Here is a 24,193-nt window from a genome sequence, read left to right as displayed (position 1 = left end):
TGACATATATTTTAGATTTTTAAAATAATATTATGTATTTCCTCCCATAACAAAAATTTAAGTTTTCCCAATAACCTGGCCAAGCTAGAAAAAGAAGACTAAAACTCATGTCTGATCGAAACTCTTAGCCTAATTAATGTCTTATTAGAAATGAACTGGGTCACTGCTCAGACTGTGTCCTTTCTTCTGGAAAGCACATCTTCTTTGAGGGGACTTCTTGCTCCTGCCTCAGTTCTGCATGCATTAGAGTTCACTGCACCTCCCAGATCACAAGCATGGGAGCTGGGGGAAAGAGAAGGTTTGCCCTATGTGAGTCCAGTGGTGCTGGAAACTGGGACCCAGCCTGAGACAGAAGCTGTTCTACTACAGGAAAGAATAAAGCCAACACCTACAGAGAAGAGATGAGACAAAAAAGATCTCAGAGTGTTCCGGGAATATAGCACTCCAGGAACTGGACCCAGTCCTTGTGGCATCAGAGTTTCCAGGCTCTTCTTTCAAGGCTTTTTGGGCAGTGTTCATTTGAATTCTGCAAGCTGGTAATCCTCTAGTATATCCCCTCTAGACAAACTGCAGATAGGTTTCTGTCTTTTGTCATTAAGATTCCTAACAAATACAATCAATATTTCAAAAACAATACAAGGAGAAAGATTAATACTTTATTATTATTAAAATTTTATTTGAAAGTCTTTGTACAGAATAACATATTGTACTGCATAAAATACTTGAAATAGCTGAAGTTTACAAGTTTATAAAGATGAAACAATGAGATAATGATTACATTAAGTGGTTACATTAATTCTCAGGGGAAATTGAATTTTTAATAGGAAAACACCCTATGTACAATGTTACTATTTAAATTAATTCTTTCTCATGTTATTGCTTAGTCTTGCCACAAACGAGCGGTAATAAAATTATTTCTAGAATTAAATCAGAGCATCGTGGTGCTGAACAATATAAGTATACATATATTAAAACTATGAAAATTCATAGAAAATAAAAAATAGACTGTGAAACCAGTATTCTTCATATATTTTGCAGATGATTTTAATCTGATTCATCACTGCTGAAGTAGGAGCTATCACAGTATTCAGCTGTATATAGAAATTTGTGAATGGTTGGGTTCATCTTCGGTATCCAGTGTCGGGGAATCAGGTATGTTGAAAGATTAAATAAATCTACAAATACCTTATACCTATCACTGGAAAAACACATACATGAAGATGTGTTACATTGGTTGACATGAAATATTTAAAATTTTCAATTAGAAAATTTATTTCTCTGATATTTTCCATAATTAATTAGTATTCAATATTATAATATACAGCACATGTTGTATATATCATATATTAAATTAGGTATTATGTAGTATTAGTATTGATTGCCTACTTTTTATTCCATTTTCAAAGTTTATGCCCACAAAACAGTATTATGTGTTTTAGAACAGGGTGTTTCATATTAAAACTGAGAGTCTTATTGCTGGCACCTTCATAAAGATAAGGATGTGTTCTCACTTCCTACTTCTGAAGGATGGTATGCAAGGTAATACATGTAACGCATACAGAGTCTTAGATGCTCATTTGGAAATATTTCCAACTGAAAAGCTGCCAAATAACTGCCCTAAGGGTTTAATGGACTCATAATAAATGTCTACGAAGTAGTTTTAACACTAAAATTGCATTTGTGTTGTTAGTCAACAATTTTAACTGTTACAGTTTTATGGAGGAAGAATATTTGCCTTTGAAGTCAAATAAATCTGGGTTCAAATTCTGGATCTGTCACCTACAATTCAAGGACCTTTGACAAGTTGTTTAAACTTCAATGCCCCAGTTTCTAACTCTGTAAAATGAAAACTTCAGTCCTTCCTTTTGGTCAGGGCTTTTTTTTTTTTTTTTATAATACTTTAAGTTCTAGGGTACATGTGCACAACGTGCAGGTTTGTTACATATATATACATGTGCCATGTTGGTGTGCTGCACCCATTAACTCGTCATTTACATTAGGTATATCTCCTAATGCTATTCCTCTCCCCTCCCCCCTCCCCACAATAGGACCCGGTGTGTGATGTTCCCCTTCCTGTGTCCAAGTGATCTCATTGTTCAGTTCCCACCTATGAGTGAGAACATGCGGTATTTGGTTTTCTGTTCTTACAATAGTTTGCTGAGAATGATGGTTTCCAGCTGCATCCATATCCCTACAAAGGACATGAACTCATCCTTTTTTATGGTGGCATAGTATTCCATGGTGTATATGTACCACATTTTCTTAATCCAGTCTGTCACTGATGGACATTTGGGTTGATTCCAAGTCTTTGCTATTGTGAACAGTGCCGCAATAAACATACGTGTGTGTGTATCTTTATAGCAGCATGACTTATAATCCTTTGGGTATATCCCCAGTAATGGGATGGCTGACAGTAACTGAAACAGCATGGTACTGGTACCAAAACAGAGATACAGACCAACGGAAGAGAACAGAGCCCTCAGAAATAATACCACACATCTACAGCCATCTGATCTTTGACAAACCTGACAAAAACAAGAAATGGGGAAAGGATTCCCTATTTAATAAATGGTGCTGGGAAAATAAGTAGAAAGGATTCCCTATTTAATAAATGTGCTGGGAAAATAAGTAGAAAGCTGAAACTGGATGCTTTCCTTTCTCCTTATACAAAAATTAATTCAAGATGGATTAGAGATGTAAATATTAGACCTAAAACCATAAAAACCCTAGAATGAAACCTAGGTAATACCATTCAGGACATAGGCATGGGCAAGGACTTCATGTCTAAAACACCAAACGCAACGGCAACAAAAGCCAAAATTGACAAATGGGATCTAATTAAACTAAAGAGCTTCTGTACAGCAAAAGGTCAGGTCTTTTTAAAACTGAGGTAACAACACACTAGAGATGCTGTTTGTGTTAATTATTCCTACCACCCACTGATATGTGTGCTCATTTGGTATAGGCAGTTATTGATTGTTTTGTGCTTACAGAATTTATTTCCAGGGAAAGTGAAAATGTCTAAAAATGATGAAAATTTAAACCTGCTTATTTTAGAAACCAACCAATCTGATAATAACAGCAGGGATGAAATCAATGTACTGTAAAGATTTGGGGCAGGGGGGCTAAATGTAAATGTCTAATTTATTCTGAATTGATTCTTCTTTTTCAAGGGACCATAGAAGTTTTTCAGTTTCCAGATGTATCCATTTGTCCATTTATCTATGATATTGTGAATATCAAAATAAGAATGTACGTCCCTTACAAACCTCTCTAGCATATTTTAAATCCTTAATAAATGTTGATCTCTTTCCTTGTAAACACTTTAAAAAGGGCACTCTCTGGAGTAGATGATAGTTTTATAATATAGAGTCACATCAGAAAACAAGATGCTACTTTAACTGTCGTGTATCTAGCCAGGAAGACATTTGTAGAATTAATGATAAATGTTTTAGTCTAGTCAAAACTTGAGCCACAATGAGTTGAAGACTTTTCTGCCTGGATGTAAGCACTGTTAAACCCTTTGTTTCCTCACATATCATGCAGGCATTGATACCATACCCCTTCTCATACAGGATCAAAGCAGTGAAGGTTCATAATTAAAGATTTTATAAAATTACTTCCAAAAGACCGAACTGAAATATTCTAACTACAAATGTGTTGTTAGTAGTTCAGACAGGAGCAAATAAAATGACTTTTTAAAGTTAATCAGTGTATAGATGGAGAAACAAATTGTTGGTGACTGCCACCAGGAAGAAAGGAGAATTTCCCCACCTACCTCACGGTTGAGCGCAGGTAGTGATAGCCTGAGGAACCACCGGTGCCAGCTTTGCTGCCCAGCATTCTGTGCACCATGCACACATGGTTATCTAGGCAAACACACAAATTTACTGCATGGATATTTTTCCACCATTAGTTCCACAATGTTCTAACAATAAGGGCTTGGTAATGATTATTGCTTCTGAGAAAATGCTGACAACGAACACTTGGCCATATGGAAGGCTCATACATGAGAGCCAGATGAGACTGTGAGGTTGCCTAGCACTCCACTTGCTTCAGGCTACATGCATTTCACTCCCTCCTTCATTGCATTTAGCCTATAGACACAATAGAAGAGACCAGGGCCATAACATGACTCATGAGCCCATGCCACCTTTGCCTTCATGGCAAATTCCTTCATTTAAAACAATTAAAAACCATTTAAATTAAAAATTTAAAACTGCATTGGCATAATGGCAAATATATTACTCTTACATAATAAAACTTTTTTTGACATAAAGTTTATTTTTTCCTTCAGATTTTAAAATAAAATACGTTCATGAGCTCCCAAAAGTATTGTGGGCCTTAGGTACTGTGCCTAGCATGCATATGGATCAGTTGGCCCTGGGAGAGTGTGATGGCCAAGCTGGTATGTATGAAAGAACGCACCCACACACAAAGGAGGGGGGAAGAGAAAAAGTGGGCACAAGGGCATACAGAAGACCAAGATAAAGGGCAAAGGAACAGCATGTGGGGAAGCAGCATGGGGTGAGCGGGAAGGACTTACATCTCCATTTGGTCATCAGTGAATCTATGTCCATAAGAGAAGTCAGCAACTGAAAAGGCACCTGGAACCTAGGCTCTTCCCTAAAGGAAAAAGAAGAAAAAGAAGAATATATTCAAGTAAATCGAGTGCGTTAGAAGGAGCATGAGTTTGACAATCAGTTGGCCCTGGAAACAAATGTCAGCTTTGCCTGTGAGGAGCTGTGGCAGCTTTGGCTTATTCTCTCAGTCTCAGTTTCTTCGTCTCAAAGATGAAATACTACTACTCAACTTGCAGTGTTTGAAGTCTAGAAAATTCCTGTAATATACATGAAGTAATCACCCAGAGTCACATCTAACATTGGTTCTTATTAAAAGGAGACAGATGCACTATCACAGATTTCCCAGCCAAAAATAGTCAAACACTTTTAGGCAAAGATATTAAAACGCAAAAGGAAAAACCACTTTTTAATTCTTTTCATCTATTTGGTTTTTTTGTTGTTGTTTTTTTGTTGTTGTTGTTGTTGTTTTTGTTTTGTTTTGTTTTTACATCTATTTCTTCAACTTTCTCAGTATATTTTCTACTTAGGACGCATATGCCTGACTGGCATGCATTTACTTGAGTTTAGGAAAAGAGTCAGAAGATTTGGTTTATGTTGCCATTTTGAAGAAAGACTTGAAAAGATTTTAAAAATTAAATACACAGAAGCATGACAGCCTGTCAATATAGATATTTTTTACTAATGTGATATTTATTGTTCTGAAATATTTAATTCACGAACCATGAGGATGGGACCTTTATACAATAGAGTAGGAATGAGTCAACATTTAAGGAATACTTCAAACATTTTAGACCATGAAGATAATTTTACTTGAAATTGCTGAATAAGTGGTATAGTTTGCAAGTTATTTTCACTTCATGCATTTTTTATTTTCTTAAACAGTAATAATCTTACAACATTGTTTAATGATAGAACACATTTCATGAGTGAGTATCTGAGAGAGTAAACTTTGGCCATTTAGGACACGTAGTGTTACACAGTGCTTTGTAAAATTCAGTTAAAAAGGATATTTGATTAATTTGTGCAGTGTTTAACCCCATTTAACGCTGTTCAGGGAAAAAGTTATGCTTTTACTATTTAAAAGAAAAAAAGGGGGGACCATAAAACTTCATTACTAATTATTTTCTAAGTTTTCTCCAAAAACTAAATTACTGCACTGAACTATGATTATAATTTTTAGGCTTTATACTGCATATGAGGGGTGCACATCCACCCCTCAATTTTAACGTCAGTCTGTCTTCTGATTTGTTTTACCTGTAAAAATATATCATCAATGCTCCCTGAAGTGCTCTGTATGACAGCCGTCTTTCACCTGCAAAATACGTTGCAAATTTAAATTTATTAGGGAATTTAAGGTAATTTTATATTAATTTGGCATCATCATCTTAAAAAATTTAATGGATTACATGTGTTTAGAAATCAATATAAGTTTCCGTTTACATTTTTTATCCCTTAGGTTGAATTTATAAACATATCACTTAAAATACAATTTTAACATTGGATTTTTTAAAACAAACTAAAAATGTACATATTTTAAATTTTCAAAACCTTCAAATAGCATGTTAAGAAAACCTGATTTTTCTAGAAAATACTTGACTTTCATAACAAAATTCACTTTCCAAGTAAAATAATATGTCTTTCATTTCAAAAAAGTAGAGATGCATTATAAGCATCATTTCAAAGTAGTTTTCACTAATTCACTTGAAATTAGCTAACTTGTTTTTAATGAGCACAATTATGTAAAATCGTATATGTGTGCTCTAATGAAAGACTTTCTCCTTGCTTCAGGAAAACAAGATTTTGTTATTCTTTACTGAGGTTTTTTTTGTTGTTGTTGTTGTTCTAAGAAAACAGAAGCTAACAACCTTTAAGCTTATTAAACTTAATACCAATTTCATATATTGCTTTGTTTTGTACTTGTGTTATAAAAATTAATTTTTACTTTTATTCTGCCTATTTCCATAAAGGTTTAAGATGCTTTACAATAAAAGTTCTAAGTCAAAATGTTTAGAAATGAAAGTTTAGAAATGAAAGTATTGATTTTATGGCTCAATAAGTTTCAGGAGCTAATAGCTCAGTACCAATTGTGCCAAAAGTCTAAATGTATGCGTTTCCTCGTCTCCTGGTCAGTCAAGCAGATTGTATGAAAGAGCTCACCCACACACAAAGGAGGGAGGAAGAGAGAAAGAGGGCAGGAACATACCATGTAATTGGAATGTAAGAACATTCCAAGCCCAGAGAACACATAAAAAGACTCCTTGGTGATAAATCCAAATAACTAAACTTAGCTAATAAAAGAAAATTAATATGGCTAGACAACACGAATATGATATCATAAAAGGCCTTATAGACCATGTTAAAGATTTTGTCTTAATCCTAAAACAATGGGGTAACATCAATACTTGCTCTCACAGTAGCTATTCCTTCCTTTTCTTACCTCTACCATAGTGTTTACTATTACAACGATTTGTCTTCATTTCTGTTCCTATTAGGCTGTGAACTATTTGAGAAACTATATGCAGTTGATCTTGATATCCCTTGTATCTGGCATAGACTACACAAATTTTTTTTCTAATGTTTTTGAAATAATCTGGGCATAGAAACTTGTTAAAATAGATATATCACTGAAAACATTTACTCCATTTTTGTTTCTATCAGTAGAATATCAATTTTCATTCTATTTCTCCCAAGTAAGGCTTGATAGGCTTATAAAATGATGTTTTGATCTCATATTCACACGTTTCAGGGAAAAGATTCATAAAATAAAAATACCTACCTTTACTAAGGAGATGTTCATGACGTTTCTCATCAAATAAGGACAGTAGCACCTCTTTTTGCTTCTGAAATTCAGCCACCTGTTCCTCTTTTTCTTCAGACTCTTCCTTAGCCTTTAGGAAAAATATGGCATTAATAACCCTGAGAGAGAATAAATAGATTGATATTTTAGAAAACTATGCTTACAAGGAAGAGACTTGTGGTTGCAGAAATGATGTACTTTTAATATTTACTGTGTCATCTAATATTACTATTTGGAAATTATGTCTTATGAAAAGGAATCTTCCACACACTCAGTGGCTCTATCCTTTCATTTAAGTTTAAATGATTTCTCAATATTAAATATTATCTTCATAAATGTAATGAACAATGAACCCAGATGGACAAAAGCAGAGATAACTACCAGCAGTTAATAATGACCTAATTCTAAACAAGAATTATTTAACACAGGAAGTAAGGTAACTTCACTTAGAAAAAGTTAAGAATTCCTAGTCAGAAAAACTATTAACTCTATTGAAATTCTATATTCAGTATTGACTTCTGTAAATACAATTTCTTAGATATTTCTCACTCATGTTTTCTTCATTTTCTCTCTATCTATTGATTGGCTTAAGAAAATTCTTATTTTTTCTGCCTACAACACATATTCTGTTTATAAGCCAATTAATTGAGCTAGGGCAAATTATTTAACCCAATTATTTCCAATTCATCAGAACAACCACCCTATGTAGTACTAACCTATACGCATATTATTTCCAATTAATTATTTATTCAATACATGTCATGCTAAGATGATAGAGACAAAATTGTGAGCAAAACTTGAGAGTTGTGATATTGTACAGGAATTATCTGGTAGGAATAAGACATTGAACAAATAATCACCCAGTCATTAAATTATAACCATAGACCAGGCTATACAGAAGCAGTATTGGCATCATAACTTAAAGTAATAATGAGTTTAGGAAAGACCTTCCTAAAGAAGTTTTCCTTGAACCAAGATCTTAAGAATCGGAAGGAGTTAGTTGGGGAAGAACATTCCAAATCCAGAGAAGAACACATAAAAGGACTCCTTGGTGATAAATGCAAAGAACTAAACTTAGCTAATAAAGAAACTCAGTATGGCTCGACCACACGAATGTGAGATCATAAAGGCCTTATAGACCAGGTTAAAGTTTTTATCTTAATTCTAAAAACAATGAGTCAACATCAAAACGCTTTACACAAGAGGGAGATGTGATCAGATTTGCCTTCTGAAAAGATTATTCAGACTGCAATGTGGAGACTAAAGTAGAATAGAAGCATACTGGGAAGGTGAAGGAGAACAGTTCAGAGATTATTATAGTCCGGGTGAAAAACGATGGCAGGTTACACTTGAGTGGTAGTGGTAGATTAAAGGATGATATTTGAGAACTAAATAGGTAACATCGGTAGGACTTGATGATAGCTTGAAGAAGTGGTGAAACAAGAGGGCGGAGCCAAGGATCACTGATAGAAGTCTGACGACAGCCCAGATGAATTATAGGAGAAAAAGTTCTTTAATGCAGAGAAGACAATGTTGGTACAAGAGTGGATGGAAGGAGTAATGTTCAAGCTTGGTTTTATTGATGTGTTTTTGAGAGGACCAGGAGGAAAGATCAAGTAAGGTATTATATACATGTTCTGAAATCTAAGGGGATATATAAACAGAGATAAATGTTTGAGAATTATGTTGGCTAAGTAGATATTGAAGCAGTGGGTATAAAAGACACCATCTAATGAAAGAGTATAGAGATAGAACAGAAAGGATCTAAGCCAATGGACTACAAAACTCTATCATTTATTGGTCTAAGAGAGAAATAAGAGCAAGTAAAAGAGATAGAGAAATAAGGGCCAGAGAATTAGAAGCAAACATAATGGTATGTACTAAATCCAAGAGAAAAGAATGTTCAAGAAAGAATAAGTCGTAGTCATTAGTATTGAATGTTTCTGCAAGGTCAACTAAGTTAAGACTAAAAATGTACATGAAGACCACATGAGAATGACGGTACAGGAAGACAGCTTGAAGTAAGCTGAGGATTAGATGAGAGATAAATAATTATTCTGACTTCTGTTCTCAATGCTTTACAAGTATTTATTTAATTTCCTGTCATAATAATCTTATGAGTTAGATATTCTTATTTTTCTATTTTGCCAGTGCTGAAAGAGAGGCAAAGAGAGGTGCAGTCACTTGTTCTCTGTCACATAGTTGTTTAAGAAGTGGAAGCGGGACTGGAACCCAAGTAGCGTGACTTCAAAGTATATGCTTTCAGCACTACCTGATGCAACCTCTCAAGATGTAGAATTTAAACAACTCTTCCAGGAAATTTAGTCATGCAAAGAGGATGAGAGACCTGAAAGATCAGGGCAATGAAAAATCAACAGTATCTTTTAAGTAGGAGAAAACTGACATTGTCTGAGAGCTGCCAGAAAGCACCCAGTAAATATACAAGAGCAAAAGCAAAGCTACAGGGCTAAATAGACTTGGTTCGTTGGTTCACTGTGGGCCTAGTTCTGTCTAGAATTGGTCCTAATATAGAATTTTCAATAGAAATGAAAAAATAATATTAATCTCAGCTACTTATCATAGATAAAATTCTCCCTTGCAATGAAGGTCTTATTTTAGTATAATATTTATCGCACATAAAGAAAATGAAATAAATCATGTAATATAGTCCAAGAAAATACACTCATAAAAGAAAAAAAAAATGAGAAAAATGAAAGGTTAAGAGAAAAGTAAAAATAATTAAATTTTGAATATTTCTGTATTAGATTTATATTAACTCATGTCATCTAAATACCTGAATACTTATGAATTCCTCTTCCAGGCCTCTGGTGATATTTTTTTCGAGCTTTCCCCAGAAGTTAAATCCATGTGGTTCTAAACCTGGGGTTCTTTCCAGCCATGCCTTGAATAAACATTATTTTTTAAGTGAGTACATGGTAAAATTTAAATTACGTAAAATGCATTGTAACTGACATGTACAAACTTGAAACAAGAAATCTTCATGGTTTCCAGAAACGTATGCTACAAGTTTTATTTGTAAATGTTTTTTATTTCTCTTCAATTTCTTCACTTATGAAATAATTAATACATTCAATTTCCTTAATTATATGGCAACCATTAATAATGTTTACTCTTTATTTCTTAAGAAATATGTGATTACAGAAATTCCAATTTTCTTTCAGAAATCTATACACATATCTAAACATATGTTCTATCTAAACATATTTAAAGAGTATATTCTTAATAATTATTTTACTGATATCTTCTGGTTTATTCTCAAGTTACTTTATGTCTTCAGAGCTGAAGAAATGATGTGTATAAGATACAATCTCCTCTAAATTCATGGGAACTGTATACTTAGCAACTTTGAAATTAACCATCCATGCAATTACTTTGAGATTTTAAAATATTTTTAAATCTAGAAATAAAACTAAATTCATGTACCTCTGTGAGTTCTCATTTAACCCATACTTATTATAATTCTGAAATTAGCTTTGGAATTCTTTTTCTCCCTATTCTTATATGCCATTATTTGACATTATATATAACGCATTAACCTAAATCCACATTTACATTACCCAGAGGATTAATGAGCAGAGTATAATTCAACACAAGAAAAGTTGATTTGCAGAAGAAAAGGCTTTGCAATGGAAACCAAGACAATGCAATCTTTGTTTAGTAATCTATTTTTGAAGAAAAAATTAACAATTCCTAAAGGCTACTTGTAGACCTTTAGGGAATTTGGATACGAAGGGTATCTTTTCTGAGGTGTATATTCTTAGTAATTTAGTTCAGCTAAGAAAAATACTAAATAACCGGAAATTTTCAATTACAGAATATTTTAAAACAATAAAGCTCACTAAATAATCACACTCAGTCTAAAAATCAGCTAATTAAGTGTTACTTAGTAGGGATATTTAAGGAATTGTTTTATTGAAATGACAAGGTTATTAACTATTAACATACAATTGATTACATAAATATTTCTGAAGTTCTCAGCAGGGTCTTGACATTTTCAATATTTTAGTAACATGAATTTACAAATTCATGTATTTTTATGAATTCTTTCTATCCTTATTTCCACTGAATGAAACTCAATTTTGATGAGTTTTAAAAATTCTGTTTAGCAAAAGCTAAATTAAGAAGATGTATTGAGTTAAACTTTAGAAATTGTATGAATCCATACCTCCACTAATTCCAGAAGTGTCTTTTCCTGCTCAGACTTAAGTAGCAGTTCATTATCTTCTCCTTTGAAGTTATCACGATAATGTCTTCTGTTATAAGGGACTCTCATGTTCTGAAGAACACCTATCTTGTTTTCTAATAGTCGGAATTGTAAACTCTGGAAGCCTGATGCTGGAGATAAGTACTCTCTTTGAGATTAAATGGGGGAAGGAAAGGCAAGGGAAGTGAAAGAGATGATAGGAGAATAGCAGAGAAGAGGGGAGGGGAGAGGAGAGGGGAGGGGAGGAGAGGAGAGGAGAGGGGAGGGGAGGAGAGGAGAGGAGAGGGGAGGGGAGAGGATGGGGGAGGGGAGGGGAGGAGAGGAAAGGAAGGGTTCACATTATCAATCACCATAATGGTTTCTTCTATTGTAAGAGGTTGTCAGTTTTGCTCTCTTGGATATCAAGAGCAGATACACACAACTGTCTAGAGTTAGACCTGCGATTTGACTCACTGAAATCAGAAAAACGAGCTACTTAAACATTGTTGGACATCAAAAATGTTATTACTCCCACTCCCCATATTACATCCTTGTGAATGTCTTTCATTTCACTCCTGCTAAGTCTTAACGTTTTAAATTCACCACAAATTCTACTTTTCCTTTGTCAGACATGTTCAGTACATTGCTTGTTACATCCTGCACCCAATGGAAGAGTTTTAAACTTTTTTCTTCTTATATTTTGGTAAGAAGAAAAGTTATCTATATGGTATTGCCTTGACATGTACAGGTAAAATTTATGGTTTAATCCATAACTTCTACTTTGATTGACATGCTTCTGTATATATCGCTCCTGTTTTGAGTTTTTATATTTTTTAAATTTAATTACATGTATTTTATTAGCTATTTTAGTCAATGTGCTAAGTTGTCTAAAATTATTTTTGGAGAAAAACAGGACACACAGTGATAATTTAAATTAATTGATCATATGCTTACATGTAAAACTTAATAATAAAATATTTTTAATAACTTCTCGGATGCTTTGTGATTGAAGACCCCTAAGTCCATATAGTGACAAAGTGTTAAGAAGACAGGCTCCTCATGGCACACAACACACACATGCTCCTTTTACCCACCAAAATGAGAAAGTAAACTCCATCACATTTTTTAAAATGTCAAAGGTGTGCACCTGAAGTCATTGAAGTCCAATGCTGTCATCGTCTCGAGAATGGAAAACTGCTGCACCAGCAGTTTCAGGATCACTGACACTCGGTGCATCCGAGAAACAACCTTAAGCATGTTCCTTTCATCTCTGACCTGATGGTTAAGAAATGAAACACTGAGTTAGCAATGCTGACCTCTAGAAAATACAAAATAGACAATGGCACTGCATTCCCATTAATTTTATCTCTAATTTTGTTTTAAAGGGAAACTTTGAAACTAAAATTTGCCAAGAGTATATGTTGAAAGAATAACAGTTCTGAATTGTGTGCAAGGAATTTCTGCAAAATAAGAAGTTTTTTCTTTCTTTGACAATAGAAAACTATATAGAAGCAAGGTAGAAGTAAATTCTAGAATACAATCCCCCATTGATTTCAAAACAAGCTTCTCTTTTAGTTTTGTTTCAAAGGAGAGAGGTCAAGATAACACAGGAACTTCGGGGTGTGGATTAAACAACATGTGGATCAATCTACTCTTTACTGAGGGCCAAAGTTGCCACTGACACAAATGGGAAGTGGATCCACACAGGCAGGAAGAGTCCCATCTGTATGTGTGTGCTCTTTCTCCTAGCCCTTCCTGGAGCAGGGGCTCAGAGGTAGAGGACCCAAGGAAGGATCCTCAGAGCCATGGCAAGAGAAAGCAGGGTGGAAGATGGAGAAGTGCAGCTCAAACTCCTGCCATCATCAGAAGCTTTCCCTCCTCTCCTCTCACTCTTTGTCCTCCTGTCCTTTTCTTCCCCATTCCCTCATTTCTCTTTCCCCCTTTTCTTCCTCTTTTTCTTCCTCCCACCACTCTTTCTCTACTGCTTCCTTCTCTTCCTTTATCACTTTCCTTATTATTGCTCCCATCTTCCCGCAGCTAATATTCAGTAGAAATACAACTCTGATACCTGTTAATTAAAGGATCCCCATTAGTTTGGTAATCCACCATCATTTATAACATCTTTGTGTGTAGAAATGAGTTCTAAACAAGAGACTTGAAACTGAAATTTGAAAGGAACCTTAAAGTCAATGGGAAAATATGACTGAACTCCTCATTCATTCAGAAAATGTCTGTTTGTTTTATCATTAAACATTAAGACCATCATTTGGTGTTAATGTTTTTCTCTCATTAATAATACTTTCCATATCTTCCAAAAATATATATGAAACCAATATTGTGACATAAGAACTTACATGGCCATTCTGAAAGATCTCTCGAACAGAATCCAATTCCCAGAGGATTTGCTTAAACCAGAGTTCGTAAGCTGTAATAAGGAAGTCATTGTCAATTGGAAAGTTATGGGAGCCTATTTGGCCATTATTATATGAAAGATATGTTTAACATATTGAAAGAGAAATTAAAATATTACCTTAAAATCAATAAATGTAAATATAGTTCCATTGCACACCAGAAATAAATGTTAATGTTAAAGTTGTAATAGCCTCCTTTTATTAAATGGTTTAATATGCTAGGCATGTTACCTAATGCTTCATATTCACTATTATTACACTAATTCCTCTCAACAAATGCGTTTTTAGGTTTTTGAGGATATAGCACCTAACCTAATTCTAGCTTCCTCTATGGAAGCTGGAAGTATGTGAGGAAGCAGAAGTAATAATCAACTTCAACCACAAACTGAGAAATTAATATTTCCTAACCTAAATGAAAGACTGTAGGATTTTAAGAACTTGAAAATACAAAGCTAAGTTACATAAAATGCAGCATTTTGTCTTTTTGTTTTATTTGTGAAAATCCTAGCAACTCATAGACTTAGCACATATGGGAAAGCAGCCAGACGTTTGCGGTGAAAGGAAAATGACAAAGCTTCATATTACTGTGACAGCTAATTCCCAGGGGCAACTTTGTTGCAGTTGAGTCCACGTTATCCAGTAGATCATCTTTCAGAATTTCCGTGAGTCCAAGGTTTATTTGTTTAAACCTGAATTCTGCCAAAGCTTTTCTGTTGAAGGATTAAGTTTGTTCTCCACCTTTACTAGGTGTTGTCAAACAATTAACACTGGCATTAAAGAAAAGTGATATATAGTAGGCCGGGCGCGGTGACTCATGGCTGTAATCCCAGCACTTTGGGAGTCCGAGGCGAGCGGATCACGAGGTCAGGAGATCGAGACCATCCTGGCTAACACGGTGAAACCGCGTCTCCACTAAAAATAGAAAAAATTAGCGGGGAGTGGTGGCAGGCGCCTGTAGTCCCAGCTACTCGGGAGGCTGAGGCAGGAGAATGGCGTGAACCCGGGAGGCAGAGCTTGCAGTGAGCCGAGATCGCCCCACTGCACTCCAGCCTGGGCAACAGAGCAGATTCCGTCTCAAAAAAAAAAAAAAAAAAAAAAGGTAAAGGTGATATAGTAATGACATTCTGGAAGAAGCATAGTTGGAATCAATCTATCTGAAGTTACTGGCTGTGTCAATTGGGGCAAAACTATTTTCTTTAACTTCAGTTGACTCATTTGTAAAATAATCAGTTACCCACCTACAATTGGAAACCTATGATTCAAAACCCTAAGACTTACAGCAGTATGATTGATAGACATGGATAGACATTTCGACTCCTTTGTGTTACTAGATGATTCATAGCAAATATAAATGGTTCTCCCCACTGGCTTATCCTTCCCATAATATTCTATGCCACTGGAAACTAAGGACTCACTCATATTCATCCATTTTTCTTCAGTATCTAGCACAGTGTCAGGCACAAAGTAAGTATTTGATGATTGTTTTATGAATAAATTAAATAGACAATGTAATAATTAGATGAGCATAGGAAGTCAGTAATCTTAGAGATCTGCAGTGCCTCCTATTTGGTTCTATCGTATGGATGAAGGCAATGTTTCCATATTAATTAAGAGAATTCGATTATAAGTCTAAGTTATGTTTGAGGATACTTTGGAGGAACTAAATTTTATATTTGAGCAAAGAACAATCAAATATTTATTGATCAGTTTATGTGTATCTTTTTTAACCCTATGTAACCACTGCCTAAATGTTATAACTAAAGAATAGAAGAAAAGTGTTTTTATAAAATAATGATAGCTACCATTTGTTGCATGTTTATTATGTGCTATACCTCGAGCTAAGTGCTTAATGCACATGATCTCATTCATCTTCATAGGAACTCGGTAAGTGAGAGCCTCAGCAATTCCCTCCATTTTACATATGGTAAAATGGAGGTCCTGAGATCTAAGCAACTGACCAGAGTCACACAATTTGTAACAATAGAATTGAGGTTCTAAACAATTTTTAATTCCTAATTTATGCTCCTATACCATTATTATTCTCCTATTGATATTGCCTTGGTATAAGCCACCAATAAAAGTATAAACATAAAAACAGGAGAACAGACACATTAAGCCAATTTTTTAACTTTTAATTTATTTACTAGAAAGACTTTGTTAATTTAGTCAATCACTTTGGAAAGCACCCATTTGCAGAAAGGACACAAAGAATTGGTAAGGCAAGGAAACATGTCTAGATGTGGGGCACTGGCAGGCAACAGTGATTGGGCTCCAGTCATTCAGAGGTCAGTATAGTGGCACTGAAAAGCTTAGAGTAAATGTTACTAATATTTTGGGGTCACAGACCTCTTTAAGATAATATTCATGAAAATTTGCACATAATTTCGGAGCTCAGGAGCCTTCTAAACTTCTGAAGTCATGAAAACATAGGCAAAAAAAAAACCCACTGCCCAGAAATTATTATAGAAATCTGGAAAAGATAAACATACATTTTTGGACAAAATTTACATTTTTGTTCATAACCAGATTTGTATAAGATTATGTCAATCCAGCATAAATTTCAATGACCTTGAAAATAGTTTCTTAGTGTTCCCAAGTGAGAAACAGTAACATCTTCACTTGCGAATTCTTTGTGAAATTCCGAGAGGCAGAAAGTGCCCTTGGAGTTCAGAACAAAGCTCAAGTCCTACTTTGCCTATTAGCAGTGGATTAACATAAAGAAGACTATTTAAATCCTTATATAAGTCCTATGAGAATTTATCTGGCAGCAAAATATTCTCGAACATTGCTAACAGAGGTGAGTCCATGATCTTTCATCATTTTGTAGTTTAAAAAATTGTAGCTTTCCTTGTTATCAATGAGAAATGCCTGTGGAATAGTTATTGTCCAAAACTTTTGTGCAACTTACCTTGATGAGTTATGATAAAAAGATGTTCATCATGGATTTTATTTCCTTTTATTTCACTTTGCAGTTCTTGTGCATTCAAAACTTTTTCCAACTTGAAATGAAAAATAAAAAACCAGTCTGAAATTGCGGAAGTTGGTTTTTATCAACTTTAGTAAGAAGTAGAATATGATAATGAAAAATGCTCCTCCAAACCCAAAATTCTCAGAAACCAATCTCTTTTCTTTTAAACAATGGATGAATCTCCTTATAAAGAGTGAATTGAATTTGTGATTTTTATTCTTCTCAGAAAATTTCTATTTGGTAAGATTTTATCATAATAAATCCTATTAAGCTCTTTGAGACGTCATATCCCTTTTCATGAAATGAATATGATGAAAGCTTGAAAACTTGCTGAGCTGACTATGCATTTGGCATTCTTTTATTCCCCTAAAGAGCCTATTCTAAGAATATTTTAACGTCATTTATCAGTTCATCCTTAGAAACTCATTGATGAAGACATCAAGGACTCTAATCATTTTGCCTCTTAAAAAAAAAACAAAAACAGAAGACAAACAGGCTGAAACTTGGCCCAGAATAATCTCCCAATACCTCATTCGTTAACATCCCTCTTTACGTGTTAATGATTTCAAGAAAATTCTCCGTGTGCCTTTAACATTCCTACTTTATGAAAAGAGATTTAAAGGATAATTTTTTCAAAATGCATTTGCGGTTATCTAGACTGACATTTATTAACCATGTCTTATTTATACAAGTTGCACAATGCCTGCGAATTGTCCACAATGTATCTTATCATGTATCCACCTCTGCCCAGATTCTGGACTCTCTGCTTTTACTTCCACTGGAGAGATGAATTTTCTGCTATAAGTCTCTTGAGTTATTCTAACAAAAGTTGAAAACGTAAAAATGTTTATGAATAAAAATATCCTTAGGTCCAGAAAACAAATGGTGATTGAGAAAAAAAAATTCTGAGAAACAAAATCATAAATAGTCACTTTGCAGAATTGAGTGCCTAGCAATGGACACCAAACCCTGTAAGGACCCTGCCACTTACATGCAGGTAGTTTCCATAGATAAGACCTCCTTTGCTGGCTCTATTCACACCAGTTTGTGATTTGTCTTCTTCACTGCCTTCTACAGGGAGTTTTTTAAAAGTACATCTGCAAATTTAATAAATCAAGAGAGAAAAATAGTGCATTAGAAAACACAGTTAACTAATGATATGGGTGATTAAAATTGTAATTGCAAATTTTCTTTAGAGTAGATTGTTAGACAAAGGAATAAAGGTGACAGTTTTCAATGCTCCTTAAATTCAGGAATCAAAAGGCTCACACTTGATACTTCTAATAGCCTAAACCCACTTAGAATAAAGGCAAATACTCACCCAAAGTTGTTTCCTAAAAATGGGCACCCACTCATGGTGAAAAGGCACTGTCTGAGAAGCACGGAAGTTTGACTCTAGGCAGATGCTATCATTGACCTTCCCAGATGTTCTACAGCTGCCTTTTATGTATCCTGCTTACCCTGCACCATCCAATCAGCACGCTTCTTGTACTCTTAGCTAACTCTCATTTCCACTGGTACAGAACAGAACCTCTGTAAACTTTAGAGTGGATTTATGTTGGGCACAGTTCACTTGCTAAGAGTGAGTGATCTGCCAAATTGAGTCGTAGGACTTGCCAAGTTCTGCTTTTATATTCAAAGTAACAAACATCCATTGAATCAACAGAGGCCAAGTTAAAAAAATTACATTTATTCAATCCCAAGAAAACAGTTGGCATAGTATTAGGATACATAAGACAATAAGCTTGTAAAAAACAAATATGTATTCTCTCAAATTTAAATATCCTTACAGCTTCTAGACCAAAAACTGAAATTTAACACCTGTAGGGAAATTAACTGTATAATAAAGTCTGGGTACCTGCTCAAAGCCCACTTCCATTCAATCATCAGAGTTCTTCTGACCTAAATATCATCTAATAATCAGCAGCAGTTAAGCTCTCAACACACTGTATTGGAATTTAAACGAATATTATCAGTTTACTGTTCATCTGTGGCATACCAATGACAGCGTAGCTAGGAGTCATCCACATTGCCTATATAGAATTTTAAAACAATAGTTCAAGACCAGCCTGGCCAACATAGTGAAACCCCATCTCTACTAAAAATACAAAAAAATTAGCAGGGCGTGGTGGCGTGTGCCTGTAGTCCCAGCTACTATGGAGGCCAAGGCAGGAGACTCACTTGAACCCAGGAGGTGGAGGTTGCTGTCAGCCAAGATTGTGCCATTGCACTCCAACTTGGGCAACAGAATGAGACTTCATCTCAAAACAACAACAACAACAAAAAAAACAGAAACAAAAACAAAGCAACGACAACAAAAACCAATAATAGCCATATGTCCATAATTCTATACAGTGTCAGTGATAAGAATATTCTTCCTTGAAACATCATTTATTAATCTAAGCTCTAAACAATTGCCCTGAGGACTATTAAGCCAGGATAGAATCTTCATGGCCTTATCCTTAGCATGCCACTGCTACTCACTAAGAACTATACGCAGAAAGAGCACTCAGCCTTTATTTAATCATCTACCATGATGGAATTTTGTCTAACTAGCCAGAGTCATTAGAAGTCAGAAACCTCATTTCTAGTCTTGGCTCTATGACTACGTTTGCAATATGAGAAAAACTGACTTAATTTCTGTACATATCAATTTCCTCACCAAAATAAAAAGTGTTTAAAGTTGATTGTAGTCTTCAACATCCTGACGCAGGTTAAAAATCTTGATTTTATTACTGAATAATAAATTATACATCTAATACAGAAAAATAAACAACATGCAAATGCCATGTTATAATTGAACTAGAAAATCATCAACACTATATGCTATACCTGTCACATTTCCCTTGAGTTTTTATGAATGATCCTGGAAATTGCCTCCACATTGGGTAGGGACCTTATCTGAGAGAGGGGTGGAGTCACTGCTGCTTTTCCTGGTATCCTGACTTAGAGTGTTTGGAAGCAGAGAATGGTTAACAGCCCCTCTTTCTCTACATAGTTGTTCAACTGGGTATGTGTTTACACAGAATAATGCGAAATAATTTATTCCACTCTCTTTAAGACTTTTGAGCTGAGAAGTTTTCTTCACTTATTGGTCAACATACTAGTAAAACAAATAAGGAAACAAATTTTCCTATGAATTGGAAAAAATAGATATTTTAGAAACAAAAAATGTTTTTTAAAGAAATGACATTTCACTCCTAAGTAGTAGTATCAATTCAATATTTGTGTTTATGTCACAAGAACTGATAGTTGAAAGACTTGAGTTTGGGGCATCAGAGAAATTGCAAGCTAATCTAAAAATAACTTATTTTCTTCATCCAGGAGAGTAACTACAGTGGAAGGCCCCCATACACACACATTCTTATTATTTTTTGCAATAGAAAGCATTATCAAATGTATTACTAGTTATATTCTAGTCATCATCTTGTCAATACTTAAATTTTGCCACTTGGAACCCAGTTTGTCCATCCGATGATAATCTAATTAGGAAACTTTTCTTTATAATCATATTTAGAATTTATTTCTTTTTTTTTTTTTTTTTTTTTTTTTTTTTTTTATAGATGGGGTTTCACTATGTTGACCAGGCTGGTCTTGAACTTCTGGCCTCAAGCAATCCTTCCATCTCAGCCTCCCAAAGTTCTGGGATTACAGGTGTGAGCCCCTGCTCCCAGGCACAGATTTTAAATTTTTATGACTATAATATCCACAGCTCCCAATTTATTTATATACTGAATATTTTACACAGACCTTCTGGAAATATACTTTAACTCAAATAATAGAACATAATAGAACCTCAGACATTTAACAGATCAAGAAAGGAGATTCTACGGGTACAGGCAATGATCTGCAGTAACCTTCTAAACCCACTTTATTTCCATATGCACATAACTCTGTGCACACATGGCTTAGAGAAGGAAGATGCTGGAGGCAACACTGGTTGATAAGCATGTTTAAGAAGATGCAAATCATAACTAATTCTGGGCCTAAAAGGGACCCTAGAAACCATCTAATCTGTATTCAGAAGTAAAAATACTGGAAAGCTAAGAGATATAACAACTTTCTTTTTCAGACATGTAGTAAAAGAGTATGAACATCAGATATAAAGCATCATAACAAAAATCTTTGTCTCTAGGTCTTTCCTCATGATTTCTAAGGTTAGGGTGCAGAAAACAGTGAGCCTGTGAGGGTAGAGCAATGAGAATTAGCGGGAATTTGCATTGTACTAAACTCTGAACTTGAATAGGAGTTTATAAAGATCATCCCTTCCGCCATCACAATATTTCTTTCTACAAAGCACCACATGTGCTCTTCCATAAGATGTTACCCTTTTTTTCCCCATCTACCCTTCACAGCTTAAAATTGCTACAGTATCTTCCTGTCTGCCAATGCAATTTTCCATTCTTTTTCTTACTCAACAGTGGTAGATTGTGGCAGACACAGAAACCCTGACTCAGAAGGGGAATTCTGAAAGAATTCTGCACCTTTCTTTAAATAGCCCAGAGCAATCCCCAGTTGCTCCTGGCATTGACCTCAATAATTTATTTATGGCTCTTTTCCTGTCTCAACTTCCTTAGTCCCTCACTACTTTCTGGAACATCTCCCAAATAAATCCCCTTCCCCCAAATCCTTATCTCAAGACTCAGGCTTTCTCATGCGGAAGCCAATCTAATACATAGAGCTCTTGTTCATCAGGAGCTATAATATATTTAAGAATTGAATAATTACTTTTTTTTTTTTTTAACAGATTTTTCCTTTCTAAGCCAAGAAGCATCTGTAAACCTAGCAGCCATTCAATAAACTTTAGTTGACAGGATAAATTGCCATTTGTTCTGTGAAGTCATTTTTTTTCTTGTCCTTGTTTTGTTGTTTTAACGTTTTCTTTGATTCCCATAGATGGGAGTCTGAACAGAGTTAAAATTCCTTAGCTAGGATTTAAATTTAGTCACACCCGTAGGAGGTTTTCAAAGTCTCTTTGATAAAACTCAGAAACAGCCATCAACAACTAACCTTTGCTCAGTTGTAATTATGGCAGACTTGAGAAAAAGCAGAAAACAAACTTAGGGCACCAATTTCAAGGGAAGAAATTATGGATCAATGAAGGGACTATTTCATTTATCTATGTGGATTTAGGATGACTAGTTTTCAAGGGAAAAATAAAGGACACTCTTGGAAGATGTATTTAAATAAGGTTACAATAAACACTCTTGTAGTTAAGGAAACTGGCCTCCCTCACACATGGAACACATCACAAAGAAACCAGGAACCAGGAGACTCTTTCTCATCCTGGGCTTTGGAGAAATGCTTACAGATAAATTTTATTTCTTTATTTATTAAAAAACATGAACATTTTAATAAAAATAATTCCATTGAGATTCTAAATAAGTTTCAACAATTTCAGACACGAGGTAATGAAAGCTGTTTTTTGTTCACTATTGATGGTATATAAACATGTTAACATTCATTTTTTCCTAGATCAACATGATATATTATCATTGATAATTTGAAAATAAATGCTTTTCATTATATAATTTAATAGTATTTTTGAAAACAAGTGTTATATTTGTAAATAAGAAGGGGTACCAATTATTTTAATAGTATAAATTATATTAAATAAACTTTATAATATAATCATAATGTATTATATAATTTTTAAAAAGTACTAAGTAGCATATTTTATTATCAATTACATAAAAAACATTAAAATGATTTAAAAAGTTTAGGTATTATTGTGATAACATACAGTTTGAACCATATGAAATTGATACTTTCGTAGATTGGAATCATTAAATAGCAATAATTTTATAGAATTCATATTATTACTATTAAAGTAAGTTCACAAGTCAGAAAAAATTGCAAAATACTCAAATAGAAATGTCTATTCTTTAAAAGGGAAGGGGGAAGCAAATTCTGATGCTAGCATGTTATATTGATTTCTTTAAATGTTCAACAAAATCTGCATACTACCCAAATTTATTAACAGAAAACTCAAGAGTTCACACACAACAGATTGTATAATTTTCAGATCTCATTTCCCATGACTTCCCACGCAAACACCTAGTGATAAATCTAGAGCATAGGAACTAAGTCCTGGAATCTTCTTTACATTTTCCATGCTTAGAGTGACCTCCCCACCTCTCCACCTCCAGAACTCTCACTCATTCTTTAAGAAACACTTCAAATAGTATTTCCTCTGGGATGCTTTCCATGATATCAAAAAGAGAAATTTCTTCCTCCGCAGTGCTTCAACAAGACTTTGTTCTTGTGTAAAATTCTTAGCTCTTAATACATTTAACTGTCTTCTTTTGGTTTTGTGCATGACATGCTTACTAGGCTATAATTTCTTATGGGTAATACTGAGTGTTTCTTCTCTTTAAATATTCTGCACCCAACATAGATAAGGTAAGTAAGAAAACGATAAACATTTCTCAACAAAATTAAATTTAATCTTTCCAACGCCCATTGTACAACCAGAGTCAAAGATGAATCCATGCAGAGTGCGGTGGCTCACGCCTGTCATCCCAGCACTTTGGGAGGCTGAAGTGGGTGGATCACCTGCGGTCGGGAGTTCGAGACCAACCTGACCATATGGAGAAACCCTATCTCTACTAAAAATACAAAATTAGCCGGGTGTGGTGGCACATGCCTGTAATCCCAGCTACTCGGGGAGGCTGAGACAGGAGAATCGCTTGAATCTGGGAGATGGAGGTTGTGATGAGCCGAGATCTCACCATCGCACTCTAGCCTGGGCAACAAGAGTGAAACTCCTTCTCAAAAAAAAAAAGTGAATCCAAATGCTTAGGTATCTAGCAGAGAAGTAGCATATTAGTGGTATTTTGAAATATGGGAAGGAATAAACATGGATAGCCAATGAAGAAAGTCAATGAGTTTTGTTTCAAAGTCATGAAGCATCAAATGTCATGAATTGTACTATATTTATATCCAAATATTTGCACACATGCATGTCAGTAAATCAAGAATTTTTGTTGAACACTCTCAAAAAACGTTCAAGTGCAGTAAATTATCTTGGACACATTTAGAATTTTCATGAATGCAAGATTAAATTGACCACTCCCAAGCAATTGACCAGTATTTATGAAATTACTTGCCCAAATGAAAAAAATAATTAATAAAGAAGAATAAAGGGCCAGGCACAGTGACTCATTCTTGTAATCCCAGCACTTTGGGAGACTAAGGTGGGCAAATCTTGAGGTCAGGAGTTCAAGACTA

The 24,193-nt window shown here is 34.6% G+C and overlaps 1 protein-coding gene across 1 annotated transcript; it reads right to left on the bottom strand.

Moving 5' to 3' along the window:
* Nucleotides 1-655: 655 nt before the first annotated feature.
* Nucleotides 656-18,382, bottom strand: TDO2 (tryptophan 2,3-dioxygenase). The gene is made up of 12 exons (XM_008000084.3): nucleotides 18,285-18,382; nucleotides 17,955-18,060; nucleotides 16,904-16,994; nucleotides 13,939-14,009; nucleotides 12,732-12,859; nucleotides 11,567-11,753; nucleotides 10,175-10,282; nucleotides 7,360-7,471; nucleotides 5,838-5,895; nucleotides 4,547-4,626; nucleotides 3,779-3,869; nucleotides 656-1,198 (listed from the first exon to the last, which is right to left on the bottom strand). The coding sequence occupies exons 1-12, from the start codon at nucleotides 18,317-18,319 to the stop codon at nucleotides 1,045-1,047; spliced, it is 1,221 nt and encodes a 406-aa protein (XP_007998275.1). The 5' UTR covers nucleotides 18,320-18,382; the 3' UTR covers nucleotides 656-1,044.
* Nucleotides 18,383-24,193: the final 5,811 nt, after the last annotated feature.

The sequence above is a fragment of the Chlorocebus sabaeus genome, chromosome 7 (genome assembly GCF_047675955.1).
Source record: "Chlorocebus sabaeus isolate Y175 chromosome 7, mChlSab1.0.hap1, whole genome shotgun sequence".
NCBI lineage: Eukaryota > Metazoa > Chordata > Mammalia > Primates > Cercopithecidae > Chlorocebus > Chlorocebus sabaeus.
The sequence above is the reverse complement of the archived record's forward strand: the minus strand, read 5'-3'. Positions and strand labels throughout refer to the sequence as shown.

Excerpts from the sequence above, each read along its gene's own strand:
- TDO2 (XM_008000084.3), bottom strand. The coding sequence starts at position 18,319 with ATGAGTGGGTGCCCATTTTTAGGAAACAACTTTGG. Across the intron at positions 18,061-18,284 it reads TTTTTAGGAAACAACTTTGG|ATGTACTTTTAAAAAACTCC; the intron begins GTGAGTATTTGC and ends TTAAATTTGCAG. Across the intron at positions 7,472-10,174 it reads AGGAATTCATAAGTATTCAG|GCTAAGGAAGAGTCTGAAGA; the intron begins GTATTTAGATGA and ends TTTTTCCTAAAG.